Raw genomic sequence first — 13,476 nt, 5'->3', positions numbered from 1 at the left:
GAAAGCTGTTCAGCAGGAAAAAAAAATACTACATGGAAAAACAGGGAGGAGGCTAGAGTGTCTGGAATGCAGCAGGAAGATGAATAGGAAATATGAGGCAGTGGTAGAAGTCAGCAGCCACAGGCCAGGACATTCAAGGCCTTAAAAATTACCCTCCAGACAATGAGAAGCCCAGTTTCCTGATGTGTGAAGAGGATGGTCTTACCAGACCAGTGTGCTCAGTCCCCAGACTCTGGGGAGCTATAAAAAGTGCAGATTCAGACAGCTCTACTGCTATACTAGGGAGAGATCCCAGGTGGGCAGGGGCAGCTGCATTTTCTTCAAGTGCCCCCAAAGCTTCTGTCGTTTATCAGAGTGAATGACCCTTGGAGTTGACCACACATGAGACTCATTCCAGCTAGAAAGTTCCATCACTCTAAGTGCTGGGAGGCCATCTAACCTCCAAGGGTGGGAGAGGGAAGTGAATCTCCCACTTGTTAGCCCAGGGATGGCTTCCAACAGTGCCATTACACTAATGGAAACAGAAGCGAAGGTGCCAGGGCTGACTTCTATGAAGAAATAGGAGAATGGGCAGGCAGACTGCAGAGAGGCAGGGCCAGCCCACAGGATGTCCTGACCAGAATTCACAAAGCAGCCATGAGAATACACATCAATTGTTCAAAAAAGTTCACCTCACCTGTGGAAGGGAGAGACAAGTCATCAGCACTGGCTGTAAAAAGAAAAAGACCCAAGAGCTTCTGCTGACAGCAAATTGATGGAGCTAGGACAGGTGCCACCAGGGAGTAAAAGTTTGGTCTCCTTTCTAGTACGTCCCATATCCCCTGTCCCACAGTTCCACAATTTCCCCTCCCACTAGGCTGGGGTGCAGCTGTGGTATGGCTCAGCACTGAGGACTTGGAGTTCTACAGCCCAGGTGGACTGGCCAGCTCTCCCACTTACTACCCATGAAATGTGAGTGAGATGGGATGAACCAGCAGACTGTTTGGGGGAGGGGGCCAATGTGGGCACGGATGCAGTATGCCCCGCACAGTGTTACAGTGTTTGGTTGACAGCAGCACTCCTTTTCTTGTCTGAAGACCAAGCACATAGAATACTCAGAGACCTGGGCAGGTGTTGGGGGGTGGGGGGAGTTCTACAAATTGAGAAGAACCTTCTAGCTGTTTGCTCCAGGAGGTGCTGGCCCAGGAACTAAGAGAGGCTGAGTGCCCCAAAGCAGAAAGCCCCTAAAGGGCTGGGTGTTCTAGGATGGAGAAGGGGGTGGAGCAAGGCTGGGGACGGAAAAAAACCCGGCGCAGTGCCTGCCTTGCTTTCCTGAAGGGCTGCTCCAATGTGGAAAAGCAGCCCACCATCTTCCTTTGGAGAAAGCCCGGAAAATACCAATTCCAAAACCTGTCACTGGAGCCTACAGAGGTGAGCTCCAGCTGAAAAGGAAACGAGGAGGCGAGCATACTGTCCAAGGAAACCGGTTACTGGCCTCCATCCTCCACTCCTCATCCCTTGGTTTTCCCACAGGCTTCGGAACCCTAGGCCAGAAGAAAGGGTTAAAGCCTTAAAAGGGAAGCAATCATTGCGGGACTCTGGGAGGCGGCCCCTGTGCTGCCCCACCCGAATCCCCGGGGTCCCTGGCCAGAGCTGTCAGCCACAGTGTGAGATGCCCCTTCTGCGGCATACTGCCACTCTCCCACACCAATACCCGGCCGCCGCCTCCTCCTTCTGCCACCCTTTCTCGCTCCCCCTCAGCCTCTGATTGGTCGAGCCCCCTGCTCCTCCTCTCCCACCCCTAGTGAAAACTGCGGGCGCTGGGCAAGTTGCAGCAACTGGAGGCGGCGGTGCGTTTCGAGGAGACTGCAGCAGCGAGGACCGGAGCCCAGGTTGGAGCCGGAGTCAGGGCGGGATCGGGGCGCAGGGATAGGTTTCAGGAGCCCCTGAAAGCCCTCCTTATCCGAGGCCTCGAAAAACGGTCCGAGGATGCCCTGGGAAGGAGTCGCGCAGTGCTTGGGGTGGGGTCTGGAGCCGGCAGGGTCGGGAGCCAGACGCAACCGCTGCGGGCCCGCGGCTGCATCGCACCCTGCCTTTCAGCGGGGGATTCCGCCCGCTGCGGGGGAGGTAGATTGCCTGGAGCTGGGGCGCTGGAAGAGAACCGGGAGGAAGGGCGCCAAGGGTTCCACTCTCCACCCAGAAGTCCCCAAATCCAGCTGGCAAAAGGCAGAGGACGGGAGCGTTGAAATTGGGGGTAGAGAACAGAGGACGGCAAGCTGGAGGGAATCTCTGCCTTGTGACCGATCTCGCGGCGGGCTGGGTGCGGGGCATCCGAGGAACGGGAAACCGCAGTGCCGCGGGCGGGGACTAGGGGGAAGGCGGGCAGGTAGGGGAGGGGAGAACTGGAAAACGAGAGAGGGGGAAGGGGTACCTCAATTGGGAAAGGAGAAGCTTGGAATACGGAAAAGGAGCAAGGGTGGGGCTAGTCGAACTGGGGCTGTAGAGGGAGGGAGCGCAGAGCTTCTCTGGGTTCTGGCTTGACAAGATCCTAAGGCAGAGGAAATGAAAACAGGCTGTACCTCCCCCCCCCCCCCCGCTGTCTAACCTTCGCTTCGGCTCCACATCCCCCTCCAGCCCCAGCCTCATTTCCCTTTCTTGTTCTAGCCGCGGTTTCCACTCCTAGATCCAAGCTCGCTCCCCTCCTCGGTAACTCCGTGTCCGACAGTCAAAACCAGAGGCCGACCTCCTTTCTTTTCCGACAACACCTCCGAGTCCCTCTAGGCAGGAGTGGCAGGGGGTATTAATGGTAGCCGCAGACGCCGCGGGACCCCAGCCTCGCCCAGCCACAGGACGGAGCTCAGGGAAACCTGGACACCGCGAGCGGCGTGCTCTGCGCACCCGGGCTCACGCACCAGGGCAGGGCCTGGCGTACACTCGCCCGCGCGCGCGCGCGCCACTCCTGTGGCCTCTCCCTGCCGAGCACCGCGGCAGACAGGCTAAGATATCTGCTCCCAGTCACCTCGCCAGGATGTTGGTCCAGCCTCGCCTGCAAAATAAAGACAGGGCAGAGAGCCTAGGCAGTGAGGCTACTGAAGCCAGACTGGAAAACTGCAGGATCAGGAATCCTGCCCAGAGAGCTGGGCATTCGGAAACCTCTTGGTTTCTATGCAATGAGACAACATATGCAATAGGAGAGCACTGTCACTTTCCCTCACACACATCTGGGAACATCCATTGCACGTGCCAAGGACAGTCCGATCTTGGAGCACCTTAGCCACACACACCCGACATCATCCCTAAACACAGTCACTAAGAGAAGGGAAATTAATGTGTGGATCAACTACTATGGAGCATAGTGCCAGATGTTTGTCATTTTTTTCTTAATGACATCACAACCCCTGTAGGTATCTAAAGCTCAGATTCATTCATTCATTCATTATCTTTTGAGCATCTGTTATGTGCCAGGAACTGTTTGGACACTGGGAATTTTCTTCTGAACAAGAAATAGAAGTCCCTGGATGGGCAGTTTTTGTTTAATGAGTAGAGAGTTTTAGGATTACAAGATAATACTAGAGATTGGTTGCACAACAATGGAGATGAACTTAACACTACTGAACTGTACACTTAAAAATGGTTAAGATGGCACATTTTGTGTTACGTGTATTTTACAACAATTACAAGATAGGAAGCTCCTGCGTTCCTGAAGAGACAAGGAAATGGGAAAGTTAACGTCACTCGAAGTTACCCAGCTAGTGTTCAGGACAAGACACACACCGTCACAGGGTGTGTTCTCCCTCCCCCTCTTGCTTTCCCTGAGGGGATATGAACATGTGGCAATGTCCCACTCACTGAGAAGCAGGGAGGGGAGAGGGTTACAGAGAAACAGAGAAGGGCTGGGATGCGCGCTGCAGCCATTCCAGCCTGTGTCCCAGGGGCCCCCAGCCCTCGGCAGGAAGTGTGGGCACACCTGCCTCCTCTCTTGGCTGACTCCTACCCTGTCCCCAGCCCAGGTCCAGAACTGAGCTCTCAGCACCATGAACCCCGCCATCGGCATCACTCTCCTGCTAACAGGTACTGGGCAGGGGTAGGGCTGGGATCCAAACACCGTGGCTTCCTTCCCTTCAAAGAAGGCAGCTCCTTCCTCATGTCCTCAGAGGTAGCGGCAACTAAGGGTGAGGGGGCTGTTTTTCACCACTACGTCAGCTGAGCAACCTAGTTGATCTTCTGACTGTCTGAGGTGGTTTTTGGAAACACATTTCACTAAGCCTACCCCATACTGAGGTGGAATCTCTGAATGGGAACCAGGAACCTGCATCAACTCCCCCAGGTCTCCTGCCCTGGGACACACTGGTGGGACCCAGGACTAGAGGAGATGAGGGAAGGAGGCTGGAGTCTACAGCAGGGAAATTGGAGTGGCCCTCAGGGACTTCTGTGGTGGGGAGAGGTGCTCAGAGAGCAGATCCTTGTGCCTTCCCTAGCCAGGCCCTTCTCCACTATTAACGTGGGTGGGAGGCCCCTGCTCTACAAGTCCTCCCAACTCAGAGGGGGCACTGCTGTTGCCAGTCTTGCAGGTGGCCAGTGGGCAGAAGGTGATCAGCCTGACAGCCTGCCTGGTGGACCAGAGTCTTCGTCTGGACTGCCGCCATGAGAATACCACCGCCAGCTTGTCTACCCAATACGAGTTCAGCCTGACCCGTGATTCAAAAAAGCACGTGCTCATTAGCACCGTGGGGGTGCCTGAGCACACATACCGCTCGCGAACCAACTTCACCAACAAATACAACATGAAGGTCCTCTACTTATCTGGCTTCACCACCAAGGACGAGGGGCTGTACACATGCGAACTCCGCCCCTCTAGCCAGCAACCCAGCTTCAGCAAGAATGTCACTGTGCTCAGAGGTGAGGCAAACCCCCAGCAAGGCCGGTGAGCTGAGAACAGGCTCACCTAAGACAGGAACGGGCTGCCTAAGATAGCAGGCATTTCCCTTGGTTAGGCCAGAGAGGAGAGGGGCTCCATAACCTCTTTCCCCTTCCCCCAACTGCTGTCTGTGTACTGAGGAATAACTGCCTTCAGTGTGAACAGGGGAAGGGCTAAGGGGACAGCCAGGCAGAATGGTGTAGCAGAGGCTTCCACCATGATTGCAGGCAAATCACTTGGCATCCCCAATCCTCCTTCTCCACACCTGGAAAACAGGGTTGTCACCAGCTACCTCACCCAGTTTTCTTATGAGGATGCTTAGTAAAGATTTGGTGTTTGGTCAAGGGCTCAGGAACGAGCAAATGGGAAAGATGGTTGGTTCTCTTAGACCAGATTGGCTCTGGTTCCAGCTAAGACATCATGGCTCCAGCCTCCCCAAGGGAAATGTGCCCTTGTTCTGGGCCTGTAGCTTCCTGAGTCCTGGTCCCTCTTCATTCCCGCCCTACCCCTCTTCCCCATTCTCTCTCCACAGACAAGCTGGTCAAGTGTGGGGGCATAAGCCTGCTGGCCCAGAACACCTCGTGGCTGCTGCTGCCCCTGCTCTCCCTGCCCCTTCTGCAGGGCATGGATTTCATCTCCCTGTAACTGGTTGGGCCCACAGAGGACACAGGAAGCCACCAGGCCCAGTCCAGAGAGCCTACTTCTGAGTTGCCTCACCCCCACCCCCATCCCTCACACGCCGAGAGGAGGGGGAAATGGGGAACACACCCCTCATAAGGCACCCCAGTGCTGCATGCCATTATATTCCCACCTCACATCCTCTCCACACACCACTGGCTCTTTGTTCCTCTTTGTTCCAGGGCTGCTTCTGTCTAGTTTATTTAGGGAGTATCCTTCCTTTTCTTTGGAGATTTGTGAAAAGGGAAGCCAGGGTTGGGGACGTGTATGAAGAGTGAGGGCATGAGAGGGGTTGTAGGATGGAGGAGTACCAGTCACTGGGGGGGTCACCCTTACCCACCAGAATCAGAGGCCTGGGAGAGACCTCGATGAGGAGGGAATGCGGTGTATTTGGGCCTAGCATATCCCTCAGCAGGCAGGGAGGCACCTGAAGACCCTGGATATGAGGGCACTGCCAAGCATTTGTGGTCCATCACGTGAAAAGAGAACTGAGCATCTCCAGGAGCACTCTGCCACAGCCAAGAAGCTGTCTTCTTACCACTGCAGAAGTCCCCTAGGGGCCTTGGCCCTTGGTCATGGTCCAGAGGAAATGCAGATTCTGCCTGGGGAGCACTGCTAATGGAGGGTTGGAGAGGGGGTTAGAAGGGAGGGTCCATCATCCTTCCCCACCTGAGGAAGCTAAAAATGGGAGCCTACTGTCACTGCCTCAACCAGCAGTTGAGAAGGTGGCAGGGGAGGAAAAGCCCCCTCCCAAGCTGTCCCAAGCTCCTAAGAGCTTCTGGAACTCTGACCTGGAGGCAGTAAGGCAGGCCAGGGGGAGCCCCAGAGCTATGCAGTCTGGCCCAAGTTTCTCCAGGAGGCTCTCCCTTCCCTCTCCAGGCAGTGTCAGCCCCAGCCGAGCCTCAGGCAGGCCCCCGCGCCACAGGCCTGCCTTCTCAGGGACCTCTGGGGGGCCTGAGGTGGGCCATGGAGTGAGACCTATGAGTGGGACACACCTTGAGAGATGGCTTTTCCCGATACCCAGCTCTCCATTCGGCAGCTCTGCCCTGTCCTGTGACCATGCATAGTGCCACCACAGCTAATGGCATCTCGTTGAGGAAAAAACCTGGACAATAAAACCAAGCCTCTGGAATCTGTCCTGGCTCTGCTTTGCTCCTCTGCCTGTCCGCAGGCCTGCCCCCCTCCCTGGATGCATATAGTCCCCTCCATGCATCCAGGAGGTCCGGCCCTGCCACCTCTTCTCTCCTTCTTTCCTGCTTTCATCAGCCCTTCCTCTCCTCCCAGCCCCCAGGGGTGGACCACTGCATGCTGGGTTTCTCAGAACGACTCCAACAGTAACAGATTTGCCCAAATAAATGAATGTTCCATCTCTGTTGACTCACCTGGTAGAAATGACAGACTCAGCTGCCAATGTGTGGACTGAGCCACATACCCCTGGCTCCAGAATATGCTAACAAGTCCTAAGGTGTGGAGTCCGCTTTTACTTAGAGCTGGTTGTTCTCGGAAATGCCCCCTCAAGTTATGTCTGCTATAGAGAAGAGCAAGTGTTGGGGCAGGGAGGGGTCACAGTGGAAGCAACCCACATCACCAAGGTGCAAGGACGGCATCTCTTCCAAAATCCAACATAAAGGACTGGGGGTGGGGAGAGAGCACTGAGGCCCAGCCCTGTCTCCCTCCCGTAAAAGGCATTGGGACTGAACACCATCAGGGCTCATCCCGGCAATGGCAGCTGAAACAGGATTATAGTGTGGTTCTGGGTTCCAGTTGCTGGCAGAGCAAGGCAGCCCCCAGACAGCCTTCCCTGCATTTCCAGGGAATTTGGGGGAGGAGGGTGGTGAGGAGGCTGACTCATTTGATATTTAGTGCTGGGTAAGATGATTCTGAGCATTTGCTTAAAGGCCCAGTATCTAACTTCATGTCACCAGTTTCCACTCCTCCTGAAAGCTCCCAGCAATGCCTGTGCCATGCCAGTGGCCCCTGTATTGACCATGCCCAAAGAGGGCAAGGGAGGCCCACAGGAGCGGAGGGAGCTGCCAGTGTCACCCACCATGACACGCACCTATCCCTCTGTGCGCTGACAGTCCCTCAGCCTGGTGCAGCCAACATAGGGTCTCCAGAAGTAGAGACGCCCATGGACACAGGCCCTCTTGTTCTGCCCAGCTTTGGGCCTCAAGTACCATGCAAAGAAAATGAAAAGAGCCTTTTTGGGTGCAGGGAGTTCCAATGCTATCCTCAAGGTAGTAAGAGGTAAAGCTGGAAGGTCTTTCTGGAAGGAACTGGGAAGTCAAGTGTGAAACCTCAACTGTGAGAATACTGTGAGACCCTGGCACCTATGCAATTCCTCATATGTGCTCTTTGTCACACCCTGCCACCATCCCTGAAGAGTTGAGTGGCCACACTCTATAAGGGTCTTGAGGAGACAGTACTGTCCTCTGCAGCCACCTTAGGGGAGGTCAGCAGTGGGTTAGCTTAACTAACCATCAGAGAAGCCATCAGAGGACCAGGGACTATAGGAATGCAGGAAAGGAGAAAGGAACAGGCCTGGGCCTGAGAAGAGGCCCTACAACTTAACGTCAGACCCATCAAGCCTCAGAACATAACCCAACCCAAAAAGACTACTGTGGGCAAGGGGTGCTGTGGCTTTCAGAGTCAGGCACAACAGCCACCAGTTCCTCTTTGATCAAGGTGGGAGGTCTTGTGGAGGCTGTGGGACTTCTGCAGTGACTTGGCTAATTATACAAAGGGTTGGGGCCAGTCCTGGTTCCTGCACACTTGCCCCAGACCTCTAACCTATCAATCTACTCCCCACTCCTCCATCCCTCTCCAATGTCCCCTCAGCCATCTCAGTCCCCACCTTAGGGCCGGTAATTCTTGCTCAATAGCAACAGAAGCTCTTCTCTCTCCACACCATCTCTGATCAGACTGTCCACCACGTGCAGGGGGCACAGTGGGAGGGTCTCACCAACATCGAGGGACTCCCTCAGGAAGGGAAAGGGGATCACCGTGAGAAGACCCTGGGACTTTCACCGACCAACCAATAAACCTACCTGTGACATGCATCCTCCAGCCTCTTCAACATGACGACCTGTGTTTGCACTTTTCATGTTGTGAAGGGCATATCTGTCTTTACATGTGAAAGAAGCAAATCCCAGATTAAGAATAAATCATTTCCCATTGACCATTGAGGAAATGTTGGAGCTAGAGTCCTTCAGAGTCCTGGCAAAGCATGAGGGTCATCAGCTCTCTTCCACTCAAATCAGGAGGGCTTTGTACAAAGGTGAGATTGCCTTCCTGCCCTGGGCTCTCAGTCATTGAATATCTACCCCTCAGGGAGGATCATGCCTGTGAAGACTGCCTGACGAAGGGAAGACCTGGGAGCAGGTGACAGTATGAAAGTGGCCATGGTGTAGAGGGAGGGCAGCATAGGATCAATGGGAGAGTTCCTTGGAGGCCAAATTTGGCTCTCCCCTGGGAAGGAGCCTCTGACTGCTGGAGCTGCCCAGCAGCAGAGGCAGGATGTGCCTGGCACTGGCATGGTCAGTGGAGGCCAGTTGCCCAGTCTGCAGGAAAAGTTTCCTGAATTCAGTGACCTGACTCACTTTACCCTTCAGTGCCTTCGTTCTCTAATTTTAAAATAAGACGGTTGCTCTGGAATCATTTATTTGTACAACAAACATTAAGCACCTGGCTATGCTGAGAAGTAAAAGATGCAGTGCCTGGCTGAAGGAATCTACAGTCTAGTAAGACGGGAGGAATTGATTTCAGTACAGTAATCACTGCTGTGAGGCAGGGAAGCTGTCACAGACATTGCTGGAGGTTCCCCAATATTCATTCTCCTCTTTCTCAGCAACAGACCCACAAATTAGAATGTGTGGTCCAGAACAAAGACAAGATTTCCCAGCTTCCTTGCAGCAAGATGAACATATGAGATGAGACAATTAAGTTTGTAAACTCATCCTAGAAAAAGTGCTGTGTACCTCATTGCTGAATATCACTACGGTCACCTTCAAAATACTCCCCTTGGGAAGCTATGCACTGACACCAAGAACTTGGTCCACCCTTTAAAGCAATTTTGGAACTCTTTCTGAAATGGCCTTCAGGGCTGCCGTCAAATTACCCTTGATGTCCTGAATGTCATCAAAATGTCTTCCTTTCAATATTTCCTTTATCTTCAGGTAACAAAAGAAGTCATTGGGGGCCAGATCAGGTGAGTAGGAAGGGTGTTCCAATACAGTTATTTGTTTACTGGCTAAAAACTCCCTCACAGACAATGTCGTGTGAGCTGGTGCATTGTCGTGATTCAAGAGCCATGAATCATTGGCGAAAACTTCAAGTCATCTAGCTTTTTCACGCAGTCTTTTCAGCACTTCCAAATAGTAAACTTGGTTAACTGTTTGTCCAGTTGGTACAGATTCATAATGAATAATCCCTCTGATAGCAAAATAGGTTAGCAATATCATCGCAACAAGTTCGCGAACTTAATTGTCACAGCTCGTATGTAGCTAAGTTCTGTCCAATGGGACATACGCACAAAATAATGTGTGTAATTTCTACAAAGTGCTTTAAAGGGACAATGCATGCCTTTCTCCCCCTTTCACTTTCTTACTGGCTGGAATGTGGAGTTGATAGCTGGAAATGGAGCACCATTTTGGACGATGAGATAGAAGCCATGTGTTACAAATGACAAAGCACAAAATAGCAGCCCGGATTCCTAGTGATAGTAGAGCTATCAGAGAAGCCATGGAATACCATGTTTGAGGTACTATTATTCAGAGTTTTCTGCACTCACAGCTCAACCTAAATATACCTTTAAAAGAAGCTATTATGAGTGATGTCATAAAAATGGCAGCGTGAGGTGAGCCTGTGGAAATCTCCCCTGGAATTTACAACAAATTGAACAACTATACCTCCACAAAGGACTCCCTGCACAGCAGACAGGCAAGACGCAGGGTCTCAGTACTGAAATCACCTAAAAGTGGGCACATTGTGCGAGTGGAGGAGGAGGGAAGAGAGAAATATGGGGACGGAGCCGGCAGGCGTAGGACGCAGACCTGGCTCAGTGCTCCGAGCTCGCTGCATCCCGGAGCTACCGCAGCTGCGGGAGAGGGAAGAACTCGGTCTGCTAGGGCTCCGCTTATGGCCCACAGGGCTGAGGGGACAGCACGTAACACGGCTGAACCCAACGCTCACGGCAGAGACCTCGGAGAAAAGACTGAGGGAAGAAGGCTGAAAACAGTGGTTTAAGCCCTCACTGCCCAGCAGAGAACGGAAGCCGTAGGCACTGAGACTAGCCACCCCCTCCTTACCCTCCCAGAGCTCGCCCCGCCCCCTCCTGCCCGGTGCTAGAAGCGGAACAGTAGCAGTGTCAGATCAAAAGAACAGAATATTTGCTGTTCTGAGAAATGTGGTCCGCAGACACAGATTCACAGCCCAACTAGTTCCGGCAAAGGGGAGGGAGCTGTGGAAGCAGGACCGCCTGTGGTGGTGGTCGCCACCATTGCTCTGGGCCACCTCTCACAACTCACCCCGCCCCTGGCCCCACCTATCTGGGCAGATCCCTGCAAGAGTAACAGAACTGCTGAAACACACGGACTCTGAATCTGGTGCAGGAAGAGCTTTGGAACTTCAAAACCTCTCCGCATCCCCACACGGTCGCAGAGCCCAATGACCCAGGCGAACTGCTAACAGAGGAGAAGCCTGCCTTCCAGGGAATCCCCCCATTGCGTGAGAAGCTGGAATAATGCAGAGAAAACATAACACTACAGTATGAGAGAGAAAAAGGCTGCAGTCGGACAGAAAATAAAACATTCTACCAACACGTAATGGAAAACAAAAGACCTCTTCCTATCAACCTGTTGCAGAACCCACTCCTGTAGATGTCCAGGAAGAGAAATAATAAATCTGAAATTGCCATGAATAACCAAGGCAACGAGACAGCTCAGAAAGAAAGTGAAGTCTCCAGAAAATGAACTTAAAGATATGGAAATATGTGACTTAAATGACAGAGAATTGAAGATTGCAGTTCTGAAAAAACTCAACGAGATGCAAGAAAACACAGACAGGCAGTTTAATGAACTCAGAAACACAATCAAAGAACAACATGAACATTTTACCAAAGAGATTGAAATTTTAAAAAAGAACCAAATAGAATTTCTGGAGTTAAGAACTCCAGTTGTGTCGGGCACAGCTCAGCTCCAGGTCCAGTTGCCGTTGCTAGTTGCAGGGGGCACAGCCCACCCTCCCTTGCGGGAGTTGAACCGGCAACCTTGTGGTTGACAGGATGCACTCCAACCAACTGAGCCATCCGGGAGCTCATTAGAAGAAATGAATGAAATAGCCAGCTTAGGTAGTAGAGTTGACCAGATGGAGGAAAGAATCAGTGACATCGAAGATAGAAACCTGGAAATGACACGGATGGAAGAAGAAAGAGACTTGAGACTTAAAAGAAATGAAAGAACTCTGCGAGAACTTTTCTTTTTCTTCTCACTGCATCAGAAGGAGCAATATAAGAATAATGGACATACCAGAAGGGGAAGAAAGGGAGAAGGGAACAGAGAGTATATTCAAACAAATAGTCGATGAAAACTTCCCAAACTTGTAGAAAGAACTGAATCCTTGAATCCAAGAAGGAAATAGAACACCTAGTTACCTTAACCACAACACGCCTTCTCCAAGGCATATTGTATTTAAGCTGTCAAAAATCAACGACAAAGAAAGAATCTTCAAGGCAGCCAGGGAAAAGAAGACGGTAACCTACAAAGGAAAGCCCATTAGATTATCAGCAGATTTTTCAGCAGAAACTCTACAAGGCAGGAGGGAGTGGAACCAAATATTCAAACTATTGAAAGAGAGAATTATGAGCCAAGAATAATATACCCAGCAGAGATATCCTTTAGCTATGAAGGAGGCATAAAGACCTTTCCAGACATACAGATGCTGAGGGAATTTTCTAATACACAACGTGCATTACAAGGAATACTAAAGGAGGCTATTCGACCACCATCAACAGAGACAATTTGTGGCAACCAAAACATAAAAAGTGGGAAGAGTAGGGGCCGGCCCGGTGGCTCAGGCGTTTAGAGCTCCATGCTCCTAACTCCGAAGGCTGCCAGTTCGATTCCCACATGGGTCAGTGGGCTCTCAACCACAAGGTTGCCAGTTCAATTCCTCAAGTCCCGCAAGGGATGGTGGGCTCCGCCCCCTACAACTAAGATTGAACACGGCACATTGAGCTGAGCTGCCTCCCGGATGGCTCAGTTGGTTGGAGCGCGGGCTCTCAGCCACAAGGTTGCCAGTTCCATTCCTCGACTCCCTCAAGGGATGATGGGCTCCGCCCCCTGCAACTAAGATTGAACACGGTACCGTGAGCTGAGCTGCCGCTGAGCTCCCGGATGGCTCAGTTGGTTGGAGTGCATCCTCTCAACCACAAGGTTGTCGGTTCAACTCCCGCAAGGGATAGTGGGCTGTGCCCCCTGCAACTAGCAACGGCAACTGGACCTGGAGCTGAGCTGCGCCCAACACAACTAAGACTGAAAGGACAACAACTTGAAGCTGAACGGCACCCTCCACAACTAAGATTGAAACTGGATATCAACTTGACTTTGAAACTGGATATCAACTTGACTTGGAAAACAGGCCTGGAAGTACACACTGTTCCCCAATAAAGTCCTGTTCCCCTTCCCCAAAAAAAAATCTTTAAAAAAAAAAAAAAAAAAAGAAGAAGGGGGAGAGTAAAGGCCTGAACCGGAACATGGAAATGGAGAAAGTAAGCATGCTGAAGAAAATGGAATACTCTAAATATCAAACTGTCTTTTACATAAACTTAAGGGTAACCACTCAAAAAAAAAAAAATTCAAACTGAAATATATACTGTAATAAAAGAAGAAACAGAGGGAAAAATC

The 13,476-nt window shown here is 52.0% G+C and overlaps 1 protein-coding gene and 1 long non-coding RNA gene across 3 annotated transcripts in view; one reads left to right on the top strand and one right to left on the bottom strand.

The window, feature by feature from the left end:
• LOC117031262 (uncharacterized) overlaps positions 1 to 13,476 on the bottom strand; it is a 175,523-nt gene that overhangs the window by 126,384 nt on the left and 35,663 nt on the right. The window lies entirely within an intron of this gene.
• Positions 1,728 to 6,956, top strand: THY1 (Thy-1 cell surface antigen). 2 transcript variants are annotated; one of them, XM_033121759.1, is made up of 4 exons: positions 1,728 to 1,871; positions 3,985 to 4,050; positions 4,543 to 4,878; positions 5,430 to 6,952. In XM_033121759.1, exons 2-4 carry the CDS (start codon positions 4,014 to 4,016, stop codon positions 5,540 to 5,542), a joined length of 486 nt encoding a protein of 161 aa, XP_032977650.1. In that variant the 5' UTR covers positions 1,728 to 1,871; positions 3,985 to 4,013; the 3' UTR covers positions 5,543 to 6,952. The 2 variants fall into 2 exon arrangements, with proteins under 2 accessions (XP_032977650.1, XP_032977651.1); XM_033121760.1 differs by having other exon boundaries at positions 1,789 to 1,871; positions 3,990 to 4,050; positions 5,430 to 6,956.

This window comes from Rhinolophus ferrumequinum, chromosome 11, assembly GCF_004115265.2.
Source record: "Rhinolophus ferrumequinum isolate MPI-CBG mRhiFer1 chromosome 11, mRhiFer1_v1.p, whole genome shotgun sequence".
NCBI classification, from domain to species: domain Eukaryota; kingdom Metazoa; phylum Chordata; class Mammalia; order Chiroptera; family Rhinolophidae; genus Rhinolophus; species Rhinolophus ferrumequinum.
This window is presented reverse-complemented; position numbering and strand designations above follow the sequence as displayed.

Excerpts from the sequence above, each read along its gene's own strand:
- THY1 (XM_033121760.1), top strand. The coding sequence starts at position 4,014 with ATGAACCCCGCCATCGGCATCACTCTCCTGCTAACAG. Across the intron at positions 4,051-4,542 it reads CATCACTCTCCTGCTAACAG|TCTTGCAGGTGGCCAGTGGG; the intron begins GTACTGGGCAGG and ends TGCTGTTGCCAG. Across the intron at positions 4,879-5,429 it reads GAATGTCACTGTGCTCAGAG|ACAAGCTGGTCAAGTGTGGG; the intron begins GTGAGGCAAACC and ends CTCTCTCCACAG.